We start from the raw sequence: 24,284 nt of genomic DNA, 5'->3' as shown, positions 1-24,284 counted from the left end.
CTAAAATTTACTGCAATGTCGTCCGTCTGTCGCTCTCTATAGTTTGAGTGTTGACTATAAAGGACAATGAACGGCGTCTTGCAGTAATGGGGACGAAGATGTTGCATTGCACTGGTGGCGTGACACGTTTTGATTACGTCTGAAATGAGAATATCCGCGGTTGATATGGGTTTGCAACGATCGTGGAAAAACTGTAAGAGAGGCGTTTTCGATGGTGTGGTCACGTAATTCACGCTAACGAGAAGTCAACAACCAATATTGGTCAGAACATCGAAGTCAATGGTAAGCAACCAAAAAGCCGGCCAAAACAATGGTCGCATGATACACTGGATGGGGATTTGAAGGTCTCGCGATTACATCCTGATCAGGCATTTGATAAAATAAAATGACGAAACCGATCACGACGAGCCGACCCCGCTTGTGAACTGAAGGCTGAAGAAAAAGAAGAAGATGTGAGGAGCGATGAGCCTGACAGTTCCGTGTCACATAGTTAAAAATTCTATTGGCATCTATTTTTTAGAAAGTAATTTAAATAAATCATTTGATGGAAAGCCCTGTATTGAAATAGTCAACCTTATACGCTTCACACTCTGAGTTTAATATTATTAGCAAATGCCAACAATTTAACCAACATCAAATATAAACAAGTCGGGAAACCGGAAGCTGGACGCTTCAGGTACGAAAGGTTTTGTGTATTTCTTAGTGCGTAGCACGTAATATATCCATATATTATGTGAGAGTATCCACTTTCGGGTGATATTGACATTCATAGCCTTCAATTTTCAAAGAAACAACAAATTTGAGGTATTATAACTTTGTTAGTAATAGTGCGATTTCCACCAAACTTGGTAAGATAATGCTCTAAATTATAGCCTATATTATTGCAAAATTTCATGGTACTAGGATGAACTTGAGGGGGGTTTCTAACCAATTACAAAAAATTGTAGTAATATACTATTATTAACTTTATTTAAACCGATATCGGCATGGAAGGTATTTCGGAGCCCAGGCACCATATAGTGGCAGCCTCCTGATTTCTTTCAGATTTTTCGGTTTGGTAGTTTCTGAGAATGGCCCCCTTAAAGAAGTGATCACTTTCAACCCCCCGCGCTCCCCACTCTTCCAACGAATGGCAAAACTAAGATCGAGACCTTTAATTTGATACCCCACATGACTATATTTGATGAAAAAAAATTTTACACCCCCCTTTTGCATGTATGGGAACCCCCCCTTAAATTCAACGTAAAAGGATGTAATTCTCTGTATGCGTGAGCGTTCACAGTTCCCACTTTTCTACCAAATTTGGTGTCAATCGCTATAACCGTCTCCGAGAAAAATGCGTGTGACGGACAGACGGACAGACAGACAGACAGACGGACAGACAGGGGAGCGCTGGTTGCGAGAATGCTACCAAATATAGGTGGCCCAAGGCCGAGCCGTCGACTCCTTATTTCAAGGGTGGTCAGTTCGATCCATCGTATGCAGCCCCAGTATGGGCAGATGCACTGGAAAATATAATAAATAGAAAAAAGATTGGAGCTGCGTATCGCATAAGTGTACTCCGAACATGTTGCGCTTACAGAACAATTTCTAATGAAGCAGCTTGCGTGATAGCAGGAATGATCCCGATTGAGATTCTGGCGAAAGAAATACAACGACTTTACGATCGAACGTACCTCACCGGAAAATCTCCTGCCCGTCGGCGACAGTTCGCACGAGCTGAAACTGTCGCGGAATGGCAAGAGAAGTGGGACGAGTCAGAAAAAGGCCGTTGGACTCACAAAATCATATGGGATATCCGGAAATGGATCGAGCGACCTCACGGCGAAGTAGATTTCGACCTAACTCAATTCTTGAGCGGACACGGAGGCTATCGAGCATATGTGTACCGATTTGGGCGTGATGATTCGCCATATTGCCCACAGTGTGCAAACATTCCAGAGGACGCAGAACACGTCTTTTTTCACTGCCCCAGATTCGAAACCCAAAGGGCTACATTAGAAGCTACAACCGGGGAGCACTTTACACCCGAAAATATCATGGAGCTTATGGTGAAAGCCAAGGGGATATGGACCGAAGTTGAAAAAGTGATTACAGCCATCGGAAAGAAGCTTAGGCAGGAGGAAGTCATCCGAAAGAATGAACGCGAGAGGAACACGAATGTTGACATGAGCGCAGAATAAATTCTGATCCAGCCCCGCGACGTAATACCAAATGGGAGTCCCGCGGGGAGAGTGGAAGGAGAAGGAGGTGGTTTTAGTGGGTAAGAGTCCCACATAACCGTGTGGCAGGAGCCTGCGGTAGCTTTTGAAGCTTTCCACCTTCCATCGGGGGAAAAAAAAAAGAAAAAAAAAGACGGACAGACAGACAGACAGACAGTAAACCGATTTTAGGGCTAGGGAGAATTAGATTCTTCTTGAATGGAATTTTAATATTTCACTCGAATTTCAATTATTCTCGTTAATTATGACGTCAGCATCTTATTTGTATGGCTTAGGATGCAGTTAATTAGCACGAAATTGATAAGTTTGAACTGCTATAACTTTCCCAATAATAGTTGGATTTTCATGAAACTTGGCATGTGTATGCACGAAGCTGTCCTCTATGTCGGTGCAAAATTTAGTACACTTAGGATGAACTTAAGGAGGGTTTTTTAGTCAATTTCTAAAAGTTGATAATATACTATTAGTAAATTTTTTGAGCAGATACCGGAATAGGACATCTCTCGAAGATTAGATTTCACATAAGTGTTTTACACAAAACCTTAAAAAGTGCTGCAGATAAGTAGATTCTTCATAAATGCGACTTTAATATTTCACGCGAATGTCAATTATTCCGGGTAATTATGACGTCAACATCTGATTTGCATGGCTTTGGAAGCGGCAAATTCGCGCGAAATTGCTAAGTTTGAACTGCTATAACTTTGGCGTTAATTGCCAGATTTCCACGAAATTTTGCATGTGTATACAAAATATTGTCCTCTATGCTGGTACAAAATCCGGAAGTCCTAGGATGAATTTAAGAGGGGTTTTCAGTAAATTTCTATAAAGTAGTAATATACTATTAGTAAGTTTATTTGAGCAGATATCGGAATGGGACATATTTTGAGGCCTAGATTTCATCTAGGCGCACCACTCCGATTTTTTCCGGATTTTTAGGTTGGGTAGTTTCTGAAAATGAGTCCTGTCTCACTTCAAGTGCGTACATTTTGACTCATTACTCACGCACTTTGCAATTTATATCAAAACTAATATCAGTTTCAGAAAGTACAAATCGAGGCCTCTCATTTGATACCCTACACAACTATATCCGGTGAAAAAAAATATTTGAATCCCCCCTTTGCATGTATGGGGAGCCCCCCTTTAAACTCCACCTAAATTTATGCCACTCACTGTATGCGTGGTGTAGTGATATCATTCCAAACGATAAATTTAATTCATTAATAATACGAAACCCAAAAGACAACTTACCCGACCTCACACAAATATTCAATTAAAGTTACGTAAACAATAGCAATCAGTCATTAACCGACCCATATTTCCTCATAAGTCACTAGAGTCCACTTTGTATCTACCGCCGAACAAAACACATGAAATAAGACCCACTTGAGTCACAAAATGCCGTGCATACATCACCCATCTACATAGCTACACGACTATGCATAAAGGGGGCTTTACACGCAACGATACGTTGTAGCAATTTATCGTAACGATCAGATTGTTACAATTTATCGTTGTGTGTAAACGGGAGATTGTAGCGATTTATTGGGATTGGAGTTGGAGTGGATGGTTGATGCCGGCCGGCATCAATTTCTGGGAATCGTAACGATTCTTCACCTTTCTCACCAAACAACCGATGTACAGCGACAGCAACACTACTTCCTCCATGGTTAAAGCTTTTATAAAGACTGGGGGGTCGATGTAGGGTGACATTTGACAAGAAATCGTTACAATTTAGCGTAGCGTGTAAACAGTGCTCTACTCTTTCGATTTGTTAGAGCGATAAATCGTTCAATGAATTGTTACGAGTTATCGTTGCGTGTAAAGCCCCCTTAAGAAATGCATACAGGCATATGACCAGCACGACCCGTATGTTTCTAGATTTGTAAATTGAAAGAAAGAGAAAGTTATGACGTCACAATCATAGTAGAGAAATATTGTTATGTATAGACCCAATTGGTCAAGAAAATTGCAAGTAAGAAATTAAAGGAATTTTGATTGGTTAGAAAATGTAAGCGCATAGAAAATAAGGAATTTACATATGTTAGAATGTAAGTAAGAATTGTATTTAAAGAACTAGAGCCCCAATGCTCGGGGCACTGGATTAGTTGCTTTCAATAAGGATAGATAATTGCTATACAGCGATATCTATCCTAAGCTCTTCCTGTGTCGATTAGACCAACGGCAGACTGCTGCTGATTGTAGCTTCCGCAGATTGTTGCGGAGTTAGGAATCCTCGAAAAAGGTTTTAAATTTTTTAATAAAATTTATATTTCTAAAGTAACTTATATAGCTCTACTTATTTCACTATCTGGATAATTTCACGACGTCGACTTCACTTCCCTACAGTGGGATTTCATAGTTCCCATCTGTCCACCAAATTTCGTTCGGATCGGTTTAGCCGTTTTGGAGAAAAATGGGTGTGACAGACAAACAGACAGACAGACATTGAATCGATTTTAATAAGGTTTTGTTTTACACAAAACCTTAAAAATGGATTGCTAGGTCTAATCAGAACAGGAAACACGTTCCTCTTGACGACAAATATAAAAAATAAGTTAGATAAAAAATAAGTTAGATTTGAGATATGTAGTTGATAAACATAATTCTAAGACACACCCTCAACGACAGAAAAACCTAAGAAAACATCACAACATTTACAGGGATACTGGTGGTGATGCTAACAATATTCCCAGTTCTGGTTAGAACAAAAACCACGATAAATGTATTCTTAGCATAATCACTGGAAAAACAAACAATTGTACTTTGATTAAAAACACACAAGAATCAATCACCCAAATTTCAAATACGATGTTAATGAATGTTAAGATAAGTATTTAAGTTAATAAATAGTAAAGATAAGTATTTACAAATATTTTGTAACGAATCAAAAATCTGTATACACAGAGTCTAAAAATTTCTTATTACAATCAAATAACTGTAATTTCTCGATTAGTAAGTACTCCATCTTGAGAACAATAATTAGCAATTATATACCTACTTTGGAACCTCAATTGTATCCTATGACGAACATAAGTTATATGGAACCAATTTCCATGCATCATATCCAAAACTTAGAAAATAAGACAAATTTGTTAAACATTACTAAATTGGAAACACTTAAGGAAAATAATTTTAACTTATCAGTAGCTATACCATTACCAATAATCGTATTAGCCTTCATTATGATAATACATTTCGTAAAATCTGTTTGTAAGAAAAAAATCTGTAAAAATAACCATAAAAAATAAGACAGTAACAGACAAAGTTGAGGACAACTTCAATCTTAAGGAAGGAGGAGTTATGGAACCGTCCGCACCGTCGGCATCTTTTAACGACCAGCATAAATCCTGGTCCTAAATAATAATAAACGAAGATGCATCTGCGCATCTTCTTTCCTCCGTATGACCCTCATAAATATTTCGGTCTTTATAATTTTCCATATCTCGTCATACCCGACTCAGGTCAAATGTTTTCTTTCACAACATGTCCTGTTGTTGAATAATAAATGAAGATGCATTTGCGCATCTTCGCTGCTCAGAATGACCCTAATAAAAGGATTGGATTTTACGTAGATAAGAAGGATTTTACGTAGATAAGAACCATATGTGCTATGTATTTTCATAGAAGATAAGGAACATATGTATATTATAAGGAAATATAAATACGAGGTGACCGAGAAGGAACCTCAGTCTTGTTTCGATATTACAATAGTCTTGTTTCGATATTACAGTGCGGAAGTACTAAAAGAAACAACTGTGTAACAATGACACTAAGTGCTGTTACTTAACTGGCTCTGTTGGCTGACAACAACCGTGCACGGATTTCAGCATCGTAGCTGTTATCGGTTGTGATTTTCGACCCTAGATAGGAGAAATTATCAACGGTCTCAAAGTTTTAGTCTGCTATCTTTATTCTTCCCGTTTCTCGGTGCTGACGTTGCCACCATATATTTTGTCTTGCCTTCATTGATGTGCAGCCCAAGATGTCGCGCCGCCTGCTCGATCTGGATGGAGGCAGTTTGTACGTCTCCTAATAAGGAGTCTCAGACAGGATGGATCTAATAATTGGATGCTTTCCCCTAAATTCAAGAAACCAATTTCATTTAAACTATTCCAAACCTTAGCGCAAATTGACCGAACCAATCGTTCGTTGACTCTTATAAACTTGCCCATATTATTATTGGATGGGATGCAGGCAGACGATTGATCATTGTTGGGAGGAATTTGCATACCTCATAACAATGCAATAGGGTACAGTTGTTGGTGTTGCTGAGCCGACGTGGATTATAAAGTTCAAGGCCCTGCTCAGCGGAATTAGTATTAGCGGAACCGGCTGGTTGGATAGACAGTTGATGAGCTGTACATGGGGGAGATTATTTTCGTTCTTCGCGTCATGAAGACGAGAGAACTAGCTGGTGCAGCGGAGTCAATTGCAATTGTTGTAGTTCGGGGCATTTTCTAGTTGCTGGATTGATTTTTGACCGGTAATCCGCGCGGATCCCAATTTTTCTGGGAACAATTCAGTGTATGCACCCCAATTTTTCGAAAGTGAATTTTTATTGTATTTGTATTTCCTAAATTGAAAATCGTGGCTATTGGACATGCTTTGGTCCTCTTGTGTTTCCAACCAAGTGTTCCCAGAGCAGTCTTTTTTTCCCGCTATGGATTCATAGGTAGTGGCTAACGGTTCCTTTCAATGTGTGTGTGCAGATTGATTCTTGTACACTGTAATGATTGCTTCTGTAAGTGTTTTTTATAGTTTTTGGCTTCTACTGATTTAGTGTGCCATTTTTCTTGCACATATTGTTCGGTTCTTGCTTCGAATTAAGCTCTGTGTCTATTCTTCTCCTAATCTCTGGTTAGTATTTCGGAACACGTGCTTTTTGTACGCTTTTGTACGAAATCAAAACCTAAAGTGGTATTAGCATGGAGGGTGAAGGAAGAGAGCTCCCGGACAGGGGTCCGACATTAATTACCGAAATTGTACACAATACAATGAAAAGGAGGTGTGCAAGGAAGTGGATGTGACTTCCCCCTGCGACAATGGCAATTCTAAAGCGGCGTCTGGAAAACAAGTCATTAGAAAAGGAAAAAGAACATTACGCAGCGCACAAGTCAACCCTCCACCGTGTCCCAAAACAAAGTACTCCCTAATTGACCGTTTTCAAGCAAACACGGAAAACAGAGTTAGGCTGGACTCATTAGATCCGTTCACATATCAGGAATCCCTAAGGTATCCCTAAGGATCATCAATATCAAGCATGAAGGCTATGCGAGGGCGACGGCCATCTTCAAAACCGCACAAACAGCGAGCCGCTTCGTAAGTGTAAAATCCCTGGGCTATAAACCCTTTACACCGTTCAATACAACATGCCACTAGGAAATTATGAAACATCTTTCTCTAACTCCTCTAAGCCCTCTTCCCTAGTATAGTATACCAGTATAGGAAGCGCTGGCATACTTAGAGGAAAAACTAATTAATATCAACGAAACATTGTTGTCAAAAATATTAGGCAATGGCGCTTTACGGTTTCTTACCAGGGCAGAGGCAAATCGTCAGACGCTGCGTCACCTCTGCTCTGGGAGCAGCGTGACCGAAGCGGCCCGCAGATGTTAAGTGCAAAACACAACATGACTAAAAATTATATTGAGCACAAATCTGCCCATACTATTGACCAAAGTTCGGACCTCTCAACAAAAAAAAGAAAAAGTAAGTTGCTCCCCATTTGTTCCGATCCGGCATAAAGTTGATGCGAACTTAGGACCCGGCAATTCTCGGAAAAAATATCGTGGTCAAAGGGTAGTATAGGTCCCAGGACGAGACGTGGATTGGTACCCTCGATGGAGCATAAAACCTGCGAAATGCCTGCTGAACCAACAGCAAACAGTTCTACTATCAAACCCTACCTCCACCTCCACGCGGTGATTGCTGGGAGTTTTTTCTTCATGAACAACTGCAGACGGAGAAGGATGAAGGCGAGTCTCCCGCGCCTAAAAACGGGACAAAATGTACCAACTGGTCCTCCAGGTTGGGGATTGGGTAAGGCTGCCAACCTTACACCGAAAGCCAAAGTTATGAAGCTACAAAAGGGGCCTAGGACAGGATAAACTTTACAACGACGAACCCGGCAACGACAACGAAATAACGATTTGCGCATTTTATCATGGAACGTGCGCTCCCTGTACAGAGATGAAGTTGCCAAGTAGCTAGCCGATACCCTGTCCCAATAGAGGGCTGATGTAACAGCGTTGCAGGAGTTGCGTTGGACAAGGGCATCCAGTAAACCAAAGATGAAATCTGCTGTTATCGGCTTTGAAAATATCAGCGAACGACTATGCACTCTGCGTTTGCGAGGCAAATTTAGATCAATATAGACTCGGACCACTATCTCATTGGCATAGTGCTCAGAGCTCGAATAACAACACCACCTAGAATCCCCTTTGAAAATCAGGTGAGAGTTAACACTGAAGCCATTCACAACACAGCCCTCCGCAGCACCTATAAGGGGGAAATGGATGCGGCAATAACCGCAGTCAACAGAGATCATGGAGATGAAGCACCAACAAATGATCTAATGGTCTTCACAATCACCAGAAAAACGTTGTCATAAATATGGCCACAAAGATAATGGCCCCAGTCACGAAAAGACTCGGAACGGCTGGTTTGACGATGAATGTAAGCTAGCAACGGAACGGAAGTACGCTGCATACGGATTAATGTTGCAGCCTCAAAGAACGCGGGCACGCGGCGAAACGAACTGCGCCGAGCGGAGAAGCGACTTCACAGACGGAAAATGGAAGCCTGGAAGAACTCGAAAAGCATAGGGACCAACCGCACTAGGCGCGGAAGTTTTACTAACAAGTCAGCAGGATGAAGCCTTACACACCTCGATGCTCACCCTGCCGAGACAAAGAGGGAAATCCGATTTCCGACAGAATGGGCATATTGGAGCGATGGGTTGAGTACTACTGAACAACCAGAACATCGGCGAGTTGGAGGTCCCGTGAACTGAAGACGATGGACAAATAGTGCCACCATTAAGTATTGAAAAAACAGCCCGTGCAATTCATTGGCTTAAAAATTATAAGTCGCCTGGAGCTGATGGAATTACAGTCGAATTGGTTAAACATGGAGGCGGCCAATTACACCAAGTGATTCATTAACTTGTGCTCAAGGTGTGAAACAGACATTCAATGCAGAGGCATTATCTGTCCCATACATAAAAAGGGAGATATCACACAGTGCAGCAACTATAGAGGCATCACGTTGCTGAGTACCATTTATAAGTTGAAATTAATGTTCATGATTTTTTTTTACAGTTGGTATATAAGTTAAGAGAAGAATTAGGTGTTTTTTCTTATACTGTAAATATTTTTAATTTTTTGCCCCGCATACAATTGTTTCGGAGACCACTTACCTCCTTCCTGAGTGCTAGTACCTAATATTAGGTGCAACGTCAGCACCGAAAGCCAACCAATCAACAACATTAAACCGCACTAGTCAAACGGGAAGAATAAAGATAGGAGACTACAACTTTGAGACCGTTGATAATTTCTCCTATCTCGGGTCGACAATAAAATCCGGCTGAATAGGTTACGGTGGTCGGGTCACTTGATCTGTATGGATGAGGATGATCCAGCCCGGAAAGTCTATAAGGGCAATATCTATGGTAGGACAAGAAGACGAGGCAGACCCTGCCTGAGATGGAGCGATGGCGTAGGTCAGGACGCCAGACAGCTTTTAGGGGTATCGAATTGGTGGACCTCGGCGCAAAACCGGGATGTCTGGAGTTCCTCATTAAGGCAGGCCTAGACCGGATACCGGTTGTTGCGCCGTTGATGATGATGATGATCTAGGGTCGAAAATCACAACCGATAACAGCTACGATGATGAGATCCGTGCACGGTTGTTGTCAGCCAACAGGGCCTATTTCAGCTTACAAAAACTGTTTCGCTCGAAACGTCTCAACATAGAGTCAAAGCTCTTACTGTACAAGACAATGATCTTGTCAGTCCTCATGTTCTCCTCGGAGACTTGGGGTCTTAGCAAGAAAAATTGCGAACTCTTGGCCGCGTTCGAGAGAAGAATTTTTGGCCCCCTACATGAGGATGGAAATTTCCGTAGCCTACAGAATGACGAAATCTATGAGCGATACCATGACCGTCCGGTTGTGGATAAAATCCGGCTCAATAGGTTACGGTTGATGGGTCACTTAATTCGTATGGATGAGGATGATCCAACCCGAAAGTCTATAAGGGCAATATCTATGGTAGAAAAAGAAGACGAGGCAGACCCTGCCTAAGATGGAACGATGGCGTAGGTCAGGACGCCAGACAGCTTTTAGAGGTATCGAATTGGTGGACCTCGGCGCAAAACCGGGATGGCTGGGGTTCCTTATTAAGGCAGTCCTAGACTGGATACCGGTTGTTGTCCCGTTGATGATGATACTTTACAAGGAGTGGTAATGTCAAATGTTTGTTTGTTTAGGATAAACATAATAATTATGTCCTCAGTATGCACATATACATATCTTCGAATTGAAAGTGCGCCAGGAATTATTTCGAATTTTTAACTGGGCATAAATGGAAATACATGCACTAACTGTTCCCCAAGGAAGAAAAGCACAAAAGCGTCGACCTTCTGGTTTCCCGAGTTTCTGATGTATAAGGGTTTAAATTAAGAGAAAGACTTTTTGATTCCGGGGGAAGTAAGTATATCCCATTTTCCGACTTCCGGTAATGTGCTAGATAGGAAGTACCAGTTTCTGAAAACCTGCGAAAATGAAATAAAAATAAACATTTTTTTGAAGGATACATCAAGTACATTTAATTAACATGTATGACGATACATTAATAGTTTTTTCATAAAATTGGTATTTCTGCATTATGACTTTGGAGTGAATTATTCCATCTTTTTGAAAATTTCGGCCACCATCAAGAAGCTCTTAAATATTTTAATTTTTCAACATCAATATATATGCTATGGTCACAGAAAATATAGACTTTGCAGTAGATAACTTTGATAATTGTTCTCTTTTATTTTCTGTATGCTTCATATCCTTTTGAAACCGTACAATAAGGTTTTACAAGATGTGGTTTAGAAGACTTAGTTCAATTACTTGTTCAGTAATCATAAAATCTCAATATTATTTTATTATATTTATAGAGTTGGGAAAATGTAGACATGCAAATATGATACCAAGCTTTTAGTTGTCATGGTACGTATGTACGTTTGTAGGTATAATGATGGATAATTTTAGATTTATGTTTCCTTTCACAATTATGTATTATGTTTTACGTATCTGTATTAGTTAAGTCGATACATCTCTAAATATGATAATTCCAAATATAGGCTAGTCGCCTAGAAAATATTCTCCGTTAGAATAACTGGTCAACTTCCCTTACCAAATTACTTAAGAATTAACAAAGGAACACTACCATTTTAAAATACATGAAACCACCCTGACATTTCCCGGCGCAAACTCTAGTTAAATGTGACCTTGTTTTCGCCCTTACCTGGGTTTATATCTTTCACATATTAGACTTTCTTTATTGAACCTTCAAATCGACCAAACTGTCGTTTATTAAAAAATTTACACATTTTAATTTATTTATTTAAACTGAAAAAAAAATAACTATGAAAGCCAATCTATTTTTTGCTACATAACAGACTATCTAAACTTTCCAAGATACGATCCAATTTTCAATTTAACCTCTTTTCCAAGTGTCACTTCAGGACTGAGTAAAAATTAAAGGGAAATATCCCGAATATAATAATAATTCCTGACTTAATATCCTTGGCTTTCGCAATGACTACAAATCTACGGAGAACGAGGAACCAAAAAAATTTCTTTCTTAACTTTCCATTACTTTAGATGTACTCCCAAAATAGGATCCAATATGTCAAATTCAAAATTGAAAACAAAAACGGAAAGAAAACTCTGGAAAAGCGGTCGATATTTATGGCGTTGGCAAGTCTCTGTTGGGCGGGAGTTAATTTCGGTGGCTCTGGTGGTTTTGGTGGTGTTGGTGGTGGAGGTGGAGGTTTAGCGATATGTGGCGATAGAAGAATTGTACTTTCACGTCTGGGAACCCACGGGCCATCGGGATTTATGTCTGATGTCGTACTTCGTCGGCTATTCTGTAAATTGAAATAATCGAGAAAGCATGGTGAAACAATTTTTTTAACAAATCATTGAAAATTATTGTTCTTAGTATGGCACATTATTGGTACAAGTTTGTGGGGATGTGATGAATTGATTCAAATATTACCATTTTTTGGAATTTAGGGGGTTGCAAATTTGGGTGCTGACCCAAAAAGAAGGGTTTATAGACCAGAAACAAGTGTTGAACTCAGAACTTCCACAATTCCTAAATAAAATTTAGATCTGCCGACATAAACCAGCATCTATTAGGCGACCTTAATCTTGAACATACTCGTTATTCTTAATTCACAATTCATGAATATAAGGGGGTAAACAACCCCTAGTAACCACTTCGGTCGAGTTGCTCCCAAGCAAATCATCTAAACACTATCATGCTATCAAAGTACTGATTTGAAGCTGCTATCTCATGTATGGCTTGATATGAATTCCTTATTTGTCCGTTAAACCCAACAGCGAAGTTTTTTGATATATTAATCCAGATAACTTATTTGATTGAACCCTAGATACATTTCTAATTATGTTAAAAGTAGCTTGGTCTTATTGAAAAATTGATTGCTGGTGGCTTCAATAATTGGGCCTGTGAGTGGGGTAGCAGAGAGACAAATGCAAGGGGCCGCGGTCTATTAGACGCTTTTCCACCGCTGGATATAATTCTTGCCAAAGGAAGGTTATGTGAACACCTTTCAAAAATGGTACCTACCTAGAAAAGCTCTGGATGTGCAGACCTTCATCGAAGTGCGGCTAAACCAACTTAATAAAGCAGGCGCCTCCACGGAAAGAGCTGTCCATGTGGCCCAATGCATCGCCAAAGCGTGTAACGCGTCCATGCCTAGGAGGTGCTCACTCCCCAGTAAAAGACCAAACTACTGGTGGAATACTGAACTGGCCACCCTTTGGCCAGCCTGTCACCGAGCCAGAAGAGCGGTTCAGAGGGCAGTAGGCAGAATCAACCAGGGACAAAAAGAGCGCACCTATAAAGAAACCCGCCAAACCCTCATGCTCGCCAACCAACGGAGCAAGAGGGAATGCTTTAAGGAACCCTGTTCGGAAGCGAAAGTAAACCCGTGTCGGAGCGCCTACAGAAACGTGATGGGGTGATTCAGAGGCCGTTCATCTCCCCAGATTACGTGCTCCCCGCTCTTGCTGAAAATTATCCAGGGGTTATTCTCCAAGCAAGAGGAAGGCACTGACAGCTTCCAGCGACCTCTAAATGTGACGGCAATACCCCCAGCCACCAGTGACGGGCCGTTGGAGATCTGCGATAGAATAGGAGATACCAAGCTCCGGGTCTGGATGGGGTGCGAATAAGACCCATAAGCTTGCCATGAAATCCAGATCGGACATGTTCGCTGAGTTGTTCGAAGCTATTTACAAGAACGGAGGTTTTGCTATGATACTGAGGACGGACCCCAGGGGTACGTTGTCTCTACGGGTGTCCACAGGGCTCCGTACTGGGCCCACTACAGTAGAACATCATGTGACGATGAATTTAATATTCCCCTTCCGGAGGAAGTCCCGGTGGTGAATTACGCCGCGCTCAGCTATAAGCAGCACGTGCTGTATGCTTATTACAAAGCATCTACCTCAAGTGTGGTCCTGGCAAGGATGATACTGAACGTGGAAGGGCCACGGCGTGCTTCCAAATTGCTTATAGCTAGGGTAGTGAATTCGTTTCTGCTCTATGCAGTTCCAGTTTGGGGAAGGAATTATAGGGCACATTTAACGCTAACAAACTGAGTGCAGTCTACAGAAGAACAGCCCTGAGGATGTGCTCGGTGCCTTCGGCGGTGATCCACTTAGCATGCTGGGCGGATAGCCCCCAAAGTCCACTCCAATACTCTTTCGTTTCCGTCACCGAAAACTGTACTGTCTGGACGCTGTGTTGGGATTCGTTGAGTGATCTGAAAAGACTCCGCTGGTTCCCCGCGTATGTTGCATTCTGGACATGTCTGGAATAACTTTCGGCATACCGTCGTAATCGACCCCATATGACAGAAAGTTTCTGCTTTAATGTGTCCAGAATTCCAACTGCGGGTGTTTCACTGGGGATGGCATAGTTGCTGTAAACCCTCTGCAACTTTATTCTTCACCCGTCTGTTGCCATTGCCAGAGCTGACTTGAATCAGTCTAGCAATGTCCTGCTTTAGTGAGTCGGTCACTCAAACCAATCACATGAAAGCAAATCTTCTGACCGTGCAATCTGATAGCCGCAATTGCACCAAAATACACAAGTGATTGTAATTGCAGCAGTGACATATCGGCACCCAGTCCAGATGCAATCTCATCATTGATTTGAGATAGAATTCCCGGAGTTACTGGAGATGCATATAGCCTGGAAATATCTGGTCTATGCAAGGATCCATTTCCAAGAATTCTATACACGCTCTTTGGAATTCGTCCCGAACCTCAGCGGGAACCTCAGCTGGACGGTGGGGAAAAGTGCTTCGGCGAGTACTGAAACTTTTGCCTGCAGTGCGGCGTGGTGTTGTTGATGTCACCGCCTCTACCCCCATCGATTCTTGGTCACCAGTTTCCGCGATGACCTCTAGTCGAACGCGCTTCCTGATGATGGCTGGGATTATGCCGCTGGGAGTTAAAAAGCGGTACTGATCTGCGACTCGCTGCAAAGTTACGTGCGCGAATTGCGGGAAACGCTCAAGGAATCTCTGGTGCAACAACGGGCGGTAAGGTATTATACCCGCCCCTGCTATTATTTCGCAGTAAGAGTGGATGATAAAGATGTTCATTTCCTCAGTCCACTTCATCCGCCGTCAATGGGAACCTGCTGGTCGCGACAGATTGTGGCGAAACAGCAGGCGGAGGAATGTTTCTGGTCGTCGTGGCGCTTCGACGTCGAACCGCCACACGACTAGCGGTTTCGACGCCGTGCTGTCCATTACCTGACCCAGTCACCAAGTCAGACAACACCTGCCGGTTATCCGTACCAGACCTTAAATTTCTCCTTCTTCTCATTTTTAAGGTTTTATGTAAACACAAAACCTTTTTAAAATCGGCTTGCTGTCTGTCACAGGCATTTTTCTCGGAGATGATTATAGCGATTGACACCAAATTTGGTAGAAAAGTGGGAACTGTGAACGCTCACGCATATAGTGAATTACATCCTTTTACGTCGAATTTCGGGGGGGGGGGGGCAAACATGCAAAAGGGGGTGTTCATCTTTTTTCATCAAATATAGTAATGTGGGGCATCAAATTAAAGGTCTTGGTTAATACTTTTCGACGCCGGTCTTAGTTTTGACATTTGTTGGAAAGGTGGGGAGTGCGGGGGGTCGAAAGTGATCATTTCTTTAAGGAGGCCATTCTCAGAAACTACCAAACGGAAAAATATGAAAAAAATCAGGGGCTGCCACTATATGGTGCCTGGGTTCCGAAATATCTTTCATGCCGATATTTGTTCAAATAAAGTTAATCTATTATATATATTACTATCATTTTTGTAATTGGCTGGAAACCCGCCCTTAAGTTCATCCTAGCACCACGAAATTACGAAATTGCAGTGATGTAGCCAATAATGTAGAGCATGATCTTACCAAGTTTGGTGGAAATCACACTATTACTAACAAAGTTATAATACGTCAAAGTTGTTGCTTCTTTGAAACTTGAAGACGATGAATGTCAATATCACCTACGTGCTTCGTACTAAGAAATACACAAAACCTTTCGTACTTAAAGGGTTATTTTTAAATGCGGTGCGGACCCACGCATCTGTATAGACATGTTGATTTTGTAAAAATGACATGTGAGGGATCAAAGCGCTGAAAGGACAGCCCCCCCCTGACTGCTATTATGAGATACAATGTAAGATCGTTAACTTCCGACGGCTATGTATGGATTCCTAAACAAAAGCTTGATTTTTGATGGTACTAAATCTAGGTATGGATGGTACAGTACTTCAAAAAAGGTGATTTGCCTTTACTGGCACTAACTACCACCGTACCTTATGAAATTTGTTGATTTCAGCCAATAGCGCCTTGACAAACAGTAAAATGATAATTTCAGCAATTTTTTCGAATAAAGTAATCAATATCCTTACCTTCGAATTGGTAGTCGGGAAATCGTCGAATATTATTTTTTCAATTTTGTCAGTTTTCTCCGGTTTTTCCTCCTTTGGCGGCTCTGGTGGTGGTGGAGGTGCTGCAGGCTTCGGAACTTGTGTGTCACCTAATACTATATTTACGAGGCAGTACTCCATTAGGGCCATAAATACGAAAACTGTGCATACAGACATGAATGCGTCCACCGCTTTTAGATAGGATACAGGTGGTAAAGCCGCTTGCGACTTGGCATGTTGCGTAGACAGTGTCAGAAGGGATGTAACTCCCAAAGTGACCCGTGCGGGAGCAGCCTCAGGTTTTATCCAGAATGAAACCCAAGACATAATTACGATCATGCAAGTTGGGATGTAGGTGTGGAATATGTAGTAACCAAGACGCCTTTTTAGGATGAATATGACTTCAAGGCATGTGAAGTTGCCGGTAGAGTAAACTTGGGTGCAGTCTGCAGTTTTATTCTCGATTAAAGCAAGTTGCGGTAATTCGATGTTCTCGTCTACAACCAGAGGAACGTCGGGGTCCCATTGAAAAATCATATCATCAGTTGTGTGTGACACTAGAATATAAGAAAATAAATTGAATTAGGATTCAGAAGATACCACTTTGAGACAGATACATTCACTTCGAGAGAAATAGATTTGTGATTTACTGAAAACTATTACTTACAGCTTTCCATTTGCAATTTACATTCTTGCGTGTCATGTGGATAAATTGCAAAATTCATAGCGCACGATAATTTGAGGGTCAGCTTGACCATGTACAAGATTGTTTTATCCTTATACAACCACATATAATGATTAGGTATAGTCATAGTTTGGAACGTTACAGATTTAGCGTTCTTGAAGAAGGAATCAGGTCGCCACATATTCTTAAGCCAGTCTACTTCCAGCAGCCGATATTCTGTCGTCATATTTTCAGGCAATCGCAAGCGATGATCCTTCCACGTTTGAGCAAAAAAAATGTCAGCTGCGTAGGTCATAGATGTTTCGTCAATGGAATCTAAACCCATGACAGTGACGTGAAAAAAGACGGTTGTTGCCTGACCATCTTTCTTAGGAGGGCGCATTTTATCATAACGCTTTGAATCTTCCGGGAGGATATCCGTGAATGCCAGACTCTGCCTGCAGTTGAAATTAAATTAATCAAGTGTGTGTTGATGAATACATTTTCAACTTACTGGTATTCGCCCGCTACTAGTTTTTCTAAACATAATGCGATTATGACGAGCAGAAATGCAACAGGAATCATATCCGTGTGTCTGTGGAAGAAAAGGGAATCTTTTATGGCTTGATTTAAATATATAAACGTATATATATATAGATAAAATAGTTCTTTTTTAAATATCTAGGACCCTAACTTTGAATTATAAATTGAGGCCTAAAGAGATTCAAAACTTCAATTCAATGAATCTGTGCATGAGTTGGGGCTTGAGAATACATTCAAAGACTTCCCTGCTTGTCGTAAGAGGCAACTAAAAGAGAAAGAAACTTGTGTGCTAGCAACCTCCAAATTTTGAAATTTTGTTGCTACCGAAACGTCAACAGCCCCTATCGAAAAGGGATTATAATTGGTGTCTGAAATGTACGAAAGTTCCTCAACAACGGTAGTGAAGGCCCTCAAAATACTCGCTTTCTCCAACTCGAGCGAGAATTCCAACAATATAAGCTGAACGTTCTGGGCCTAAGTGAAGTAAGGTGATGGGACTCTGAAAAGTACTCCACTCAAGTTTGCCACATTTATGCCAATGTGCTTTGGCATTCTAGGAAGCCAAGGGTTAGCAGACGCGAATGCGACCTTGACCTAAAAGTCGGTATCTGACAAACTTCTAACTGCTAGATTTTGGTCCAGGCTAAGGAGTATCACTCACAACTGTAAAATGCTACGCACCAACGGAGACTTCCAAAGCAGTGAAGAAAGATACTTTCTGCGAGCAATTACACGCAGTTCAGGGGAGGCTTCCTAAAGGTGACATTATGATCGTGATGGGTGATCTGAATGCCAAGGTGGGCTCTGACAGCACTTTACTGGGGCATGTAATGGGGAAACATGGTCTTGGCAACCGCAACAATATGGTGGGAGGTTCGTGGATTTCTGCAACATTGGTTCAATACAGAGCTTTCGATAACGTCGATTGGGTTTCAATTGGCTAACGCCGTACGAGCAATTCGATCAATTTCTGACTGCAGAATCATGGAAGCGGATCGATGAACGGAAGGGATTGAAGGCTCTACTGACCGCTATGAGTGATGGCGGGCGTTACACGCCAGAAGTTCGATACCGAGCGAAATCCCGGGAAGTTCAGCGTAGTGTATGCCGTGACAAGAAAGAATTTGCTATTGCATTAGTCAGGTAAGCAGATGCCGCAGAACGCAATGATTTCAGAAGTGTATACCGCGTCACGAACAAGGTTGCGTATGGTCACAAATCTCCATTCTGTGAAGGACGTTAACGTTCGATGAAATTCCTCCTCTTGTGGATGAAATAGCTAGTCACCGTAATACGCCAATTCGGACTGTTCCTCCAAGCAGGAGAAAAATTATTTCGGCCATCAATCCACTCGAATGGAGTAAAGCCGCTGGGTTTAACGATCTCCACGAAAGTTGTTTATCTCTGCATCTGCTACTGCCGATTTGGTGTTGACAATCGTACGGAAAACTTGGGAATCGGAGACCTTTCCCAGAGAGTGGAAGAAGGGGATGATCGTTAAGATTCCAAAGTTTCCGGTTTTGAGGCTGGCAATTGGAGGGATATCTGCGTGCTCTTTGTCGCTACAACGAGATAATTAAAATAATCCTGGAACGCATCTAAGAACCGTGGGGAAAGCTTGGTTGACATAGAGCAAGCTGGTTTCCGCTTCGGATCCTCCTGCATTGACCACATAAACACCTTACGGGTCATTTTGTAACTGTACGCTTTCGATAACCGGAACAGGGAGTGTATCTGGAGTGCTCTACGGCGGAGGGGGATTCCAGTGGAAATAGTAGCTATTATCAGAGCGGCATGTGATGATAAAAATGTCACTTGCTCCATCTAGGTAAAACTTCGGAGGATTCTGAGGTCCAAAGTGGAGTCCGTCAGGGTTGATCCTGTCACCGGTATTATTTTTTCTTGTTATCGGTGGCGTTCTTCATACTGTATTGTCCGGAGGACGTGGAGGAATTCAATGGACTATGACATCTTTCCCTAAACACTTCGACTACGCTGATGATATCTGTTTGCCCTCACACCAGGTTATAGAACTTGGCCAAATGGCTCTGGATTTCGAAAGGATAGGCTGGATAGCCCCATATGCCCAGAACAGTCCATACCCAAATAGCTTCACTGCAGGCAAATCAGCAACAAATCAGACTTTCTCTCTGCGCCGAGCGATGGAAAAACTGTTGGAATATGGCCATCAATAGCACTATTTTTTAATTGGCTTCAAGGATAGTATACCGAGGGTAAAAAAATCTGTACACGGCCATAGGAGAATTCGGTATTTCGACGATATTGTTAAGACTGGCTTAAAGCAACAGGATCAATCTCGAGACCATTCAACATCAACATCGGTTTAATGGAAGGGAATGCCTTATCAAGCGTCCTTTTAACCCTGGCCCTGGACAAAGTGATTCAGCATACAAATTTTAATGCGAGGGGCACCATCCTCTTCAAGTCCACCCAACTGGTGAGCTATATTACTTCCCCAGATATACAGTCAACTTTCATCCAGATCGAGCAGGCGGCGCGAGATCTTGGACTGCTCATTAATAAAGGCAGGACGAAGTATATGGTGGCAACGTCATCACCAAAGAACAAAGAAGCAACAAAATCAAATCTCACTGATGAAATACCAGCAACTTTGAGATCATTGATAATTTCTCCTATTTAGGGTCGAAAATCACAATCGATAACAATTATGACAATGAAATCTGCGCACGGTTGTTGGTAGCTAATAGAGCCTATTTTAGTATACAAAAGCTCTTACTGTACAAGATAATGATCTTTCCAGTCCTCCCCACTTTGATTCATCTCAGGTGGTCCGTGCATAGCTTGCATGGACCAGTTCTCTAAGGACTTTCTCGGCTCGTGTGTCGCTAAGATCAGCGACGCCTAGGAGGGCGTTAAGCTCAAGATTATCCCTTACGACGAGATTCCCAGGAGACCGGTCGCTCGCATCTGGTTGCCGAAGATCCGCATGGAGAAGGACAAGCTCGTCCATTTCCTGCGCCTTCACAACCCCGGGATTCCCATGGACGACTGGGTTGTTATAAAGGAGGAGCAACCTCAAATAAACAGCCAGCCCGTACTACTCCGCATAAACGAGGAGTGCCTGGAGGCACTGAAAAAGGCTGATTATAAAGTGTGGTTCGGAGTCAGGAATGCCAAAGTAAAAGTGTTCCGTTCTGCGAAACCGGACGACGACCTTGACCCAATCGCCGCCAACGAGCTGTTGGAGGAGATGACGATCGACGGTCCGACTGGGGCTGACAAACCCCCCACGCAAGCAGATCATGCTGAGGGTAACGCAGATAAATCTGCAGCACTCGAAGTGCGCCTCGGCTAATCTGCTCGTCTTCCTCTTAGAGGAAGACATCGACATCGCATTAATACAGGAGCCCTGGGTCGGAAGCGATCGAACCATCAAAGGGCTCCAAAGCAAATATTTTAATTTATTCCACAGCACAGGAGACGCTGATCAGGATGGACCTAGAGCATGTATTCTTGCGAGGAAGAGTCTGCACGCTTTCCTGTGCCCGGACCTGAGTTACAGTAACCTAGTTGTGGTCAAGCTGGAGCAGGTGGGGGCAGAGAACGTGTATATTTCCTCGGCGTACATGGCTCATGACCGATCAGCTCCGCCAGAAGAACTACAACATCTGACGAACACCATAACAGCAAAGAAAGCCAACCTGCTGATAGGCTGCGACGCAAATGCAAGGCATACGCTTGGGGCAGCTCCGAAATCAACGAAAGAGGTGAGTCATTCTTTGATTTTATTATTACTTCAAATCTATCGGTGTGTAACAGGGGCAGTACACCAACCTTTCATTTCCCCTGCTCGGAGAACTGTGACGGTTGGGAGGAGGTCATTGATATCACCCTAATAACAGACAACGGGATTCTTAGGGTGGAGGACTGGAGAGTGCCTGACCAGAGATCCTTCTCTGACCATAGTTGGATACTCTTCAGTCTAGATCGCGCCGCAGAGGTTTGCAAGCCCTTTAGAGACCCCCGGAGGATCGACTGGAGAAAGTTTGGTCAGGTAATTAAGAACAAACTCTCCGGTGCGCAAATTGGTAGGATTGGCACGACAGACGAACTGGAGTCAAAGGTCGGGGCTCTGGAGAAGGCTTTTGATACCGCCTTCAAAGTCTCGTGCCCTGCTTAGTACAGCAAAAAGACCCTGCCACCGTGGTGGAACGAAGATCTCTCTAGTCTCAGGAAGCTGACCAGAGAAATCTTCAACATCTGCTACAGGCAAAAATACTGGCAGCCATATAAGGACTGCCTAAAGAAGTACAAGTCGGCCATCAGGACCGCCAAGAGGCGGTCTTGGCTAGACTATTGTCAGAACATTGAAAGCACTAGTGAATCCGCGAGGCTCAATAAGATTCTGTCCAAGGAACATAAAAAGTCGGAAGGCTCCTGGACGGAATCTTCTAGTGAAACCTTGGAGCTGCTGGTGCAAACGCACTTTCCCTCCAGCGAGGAGGACTGTGAGTCAGAACCTAGGACTTTCGGCCAATCAGCCTGACCTCTTTCGAGCTGAAGACCCTAGAACGCGTCCTGGACATTCACTTAAGGACGATTATGGAGAGAACGCCGCATGCCTAGCTCAAAGGAAAATCCACAGAAACCGCCCTCCACGAGGTAATTGGCACGGTTGAGCGGTCGCTGCAGTACAGGCAGTATACCCTTGCTGCCTTCTGGGATATAGAAGGAGCTTTCAACAACGTCAGTACCAACGCCATCAAGGAAGCCTTGACCGGTATTGGATTGGAGGGGTATCTCACGCATTGGATTATATCCATGCTGAGTACCAGGATAATCCAGTCCGATCTGGTAGGCAACCACTTGACCAGAGCTGTGAACAGAGGCACGCCCCAGGGTGGTGCTATCTCACTCTCTGGTTAATAGTAATGGACAAAATTTTACGTACATTGGACAGCAGCGGGGTGAAGGTGGTGGCGTATGCCGACGACTTGGTGATATTAGTATCAGGGATGTTTCTGTCCATTATGAGCGACATCATGGAAGGAGCGTTGCGAAAGGTGTGCCTGTGGGCCGCAAGATGCGGACTCAGCATAATGAACTCCATCTACCACGGCTGAATGGAGGTTGAACATAGAACTGAGGGTTAAGAAGGCCTGTATAGCCTTCTATGCCTGTAAGAGAACCTTTGCGAAGAAATGGGGTCTCCGGCCGAGGATGGTTCTCTGGATGTACACCGCTGTAGTGCGTCCGATCCTGACGTACGGATCTATTGTATGGTGGCAGGCTTTGAAGAAGAAATACAATAGAACGAAGCTTAATAGGATTCAAAGAACCGCGTGTGCAGGTGCTGCGGGGGCTCTGCAGTCCTGCCCGGCAGATGCTCTCAATGTACTCCTGCATCTCCTCCCACTAGACCTCCACATCAAATATGTTGCAGCGTGCAGTGTCGTCAGACTACGTGAGTCCGGATGCTGGGCAGCGAAGTCCTATGGCCACAGCAACATTCTAGATGAAATACCTCGAGAAATCTGGGCATCCCCCACGGACTATGTCACACGCAAGCTGAACTTCACAAGAAACTTTGCTGTGGAACCTCCAACCAGGGCAAAGTGGAAAACCGGCGGCGTGTTGCAAGACTATGACACGGTATTCTTTACGGACGGATCAGAGATGGCCTATGGAGTTGGCGCGGGGGTTTTCTCGAATACACACGGTGTATCCAAGTCGTATGGTCTCCCAGGTTTCACCAGTGTATTCCAGGCGGAAGTACTGGCGATATTGGAAGTCTGTCGATGGCTGGAGCGTGATTCGAGCCCCAAGCGTAACATACCCATTCTGACCGGCAGCCAAGCGGCCATCAAGGCCTTGTACTCAACGACGACATCTTCCCGGTTGGTGGGGCAGTGCAGAGACACGCTCAACCATCTGGGCGGCACGCTCAAGATCACTCTCCTCTGGGTTCCCGGGCATAGGAACATAGAGGGGAATGAGCGGGCTGACGGATTGGCCAGGCAAGGCCCTCCTCTTGGCAGTCCCTCGGGGAATACAGTCGGTGTTCCGCTGGCGGCTGTCGGCGGCCGAGTCTACTCGCACTACCTAGCAGCCGCGGGCCTGAGATGGCGAAGGCTTACAAGCTGTGCCAAATCAAGGAGAATTTGGCCCGCTTATAACATAGCCCGATCACGAGAGCTCCTGTGCCAGACGCGTGCAAATGCATTCAAGATTACGGCGGTCTGCACGGGGCACTGGCCCATAGGGGACCATGCCGCTAGGCTCGGCTTACCCTACAACTCGCATTGCCGAGGCTGCGGAGAAGGAAGGGAAACCCTCATGCACTTTCTCTGCGATTGTCCAGCTCTGGCTCGAGTCAGGCTGCGCACACTGGGTAAACCATTCTTTGAGGACCTCAGTAAGATTTCTAGCTGCAGGGTCGGAGAGCTGCTTTCCTTCGTGAAAGCTACGGGCTGGCTCTGAAGATCCGAGCCGGCTGGACTCTGCTTCCCTGTTCCTATAACAACAGTCACGGTCTTAGGAGTTTGTGGCATCAAAACGGCGCACCAATGCACTAATTGGGCTCCTCGGAGCGGCCACTGATACCTACCTACCTACCTTCCAGTCCTCATGTATTCCT

At 43.4% G+C, this 24,284-nt stretch overlaps 1 protein-coding gene across 2 annotated transcripts in view; it reads right to left on the bottom strand.

Moving 5' to 3' along the window:
- Positions 1–11,020: 11,020 nt before the first annotated feature.
- Positions 11,021–24,284, bottom strand: part of LOC119660453 (glycine receptor subunit alpha-4) — a 52,959-nt gene continuing 39,695 nt past the window's right edge. The window contains exons 2-6 of one of the 2 annotated variants that reach the window (XM_038069012.1): positions 17,637–17,717; positions 17,126–17,580; positions 16,441–17,015; positions 16,345–16,377; positions 11,021–12,362 (exon numbers count right to left, since the gene is read on the bottom strand). In XM_038069012.1, the coding sequence (XP_037924940.1) occupies positions 12,093–12,362; positions 16,345–16,377; positions 16,441–17,015; positions 17,126–17,580; positions 17,637–17,707 (1,404 nt within the window). In that variant the 5' untranslated portion in view covers positions 17,708–17,717 and the 3' untranslated portion in view covers positions 11,021–12,092. The remainder of the gene's footprint in view (positions 12,363–16,344; positions 16,378–16,440; positions 17,016–17,125; positions 17,581–17,636; positions 17,718–24,284) is intronic. The other variant, XM_038069013.1, reaches the window with a different exon arrangement.

This window comes from Hermetia illucens, chromosome 6, assembly GCF_905115235.1.
Source record: "Hermetia illucens chromosome 6, iHerIll2.2.curated.20191125, whole genome shotgun sequence".
NCBI classification, from domain to species: Eukaryota; Metazoa; Arthropoda; class Insecta; order Diptera; family Stratiomyidae; genus Hermetia; species Hermetia illucens.
This window is presented reverse-complemented; position numbering and strand designations above follow the sequence as displayed.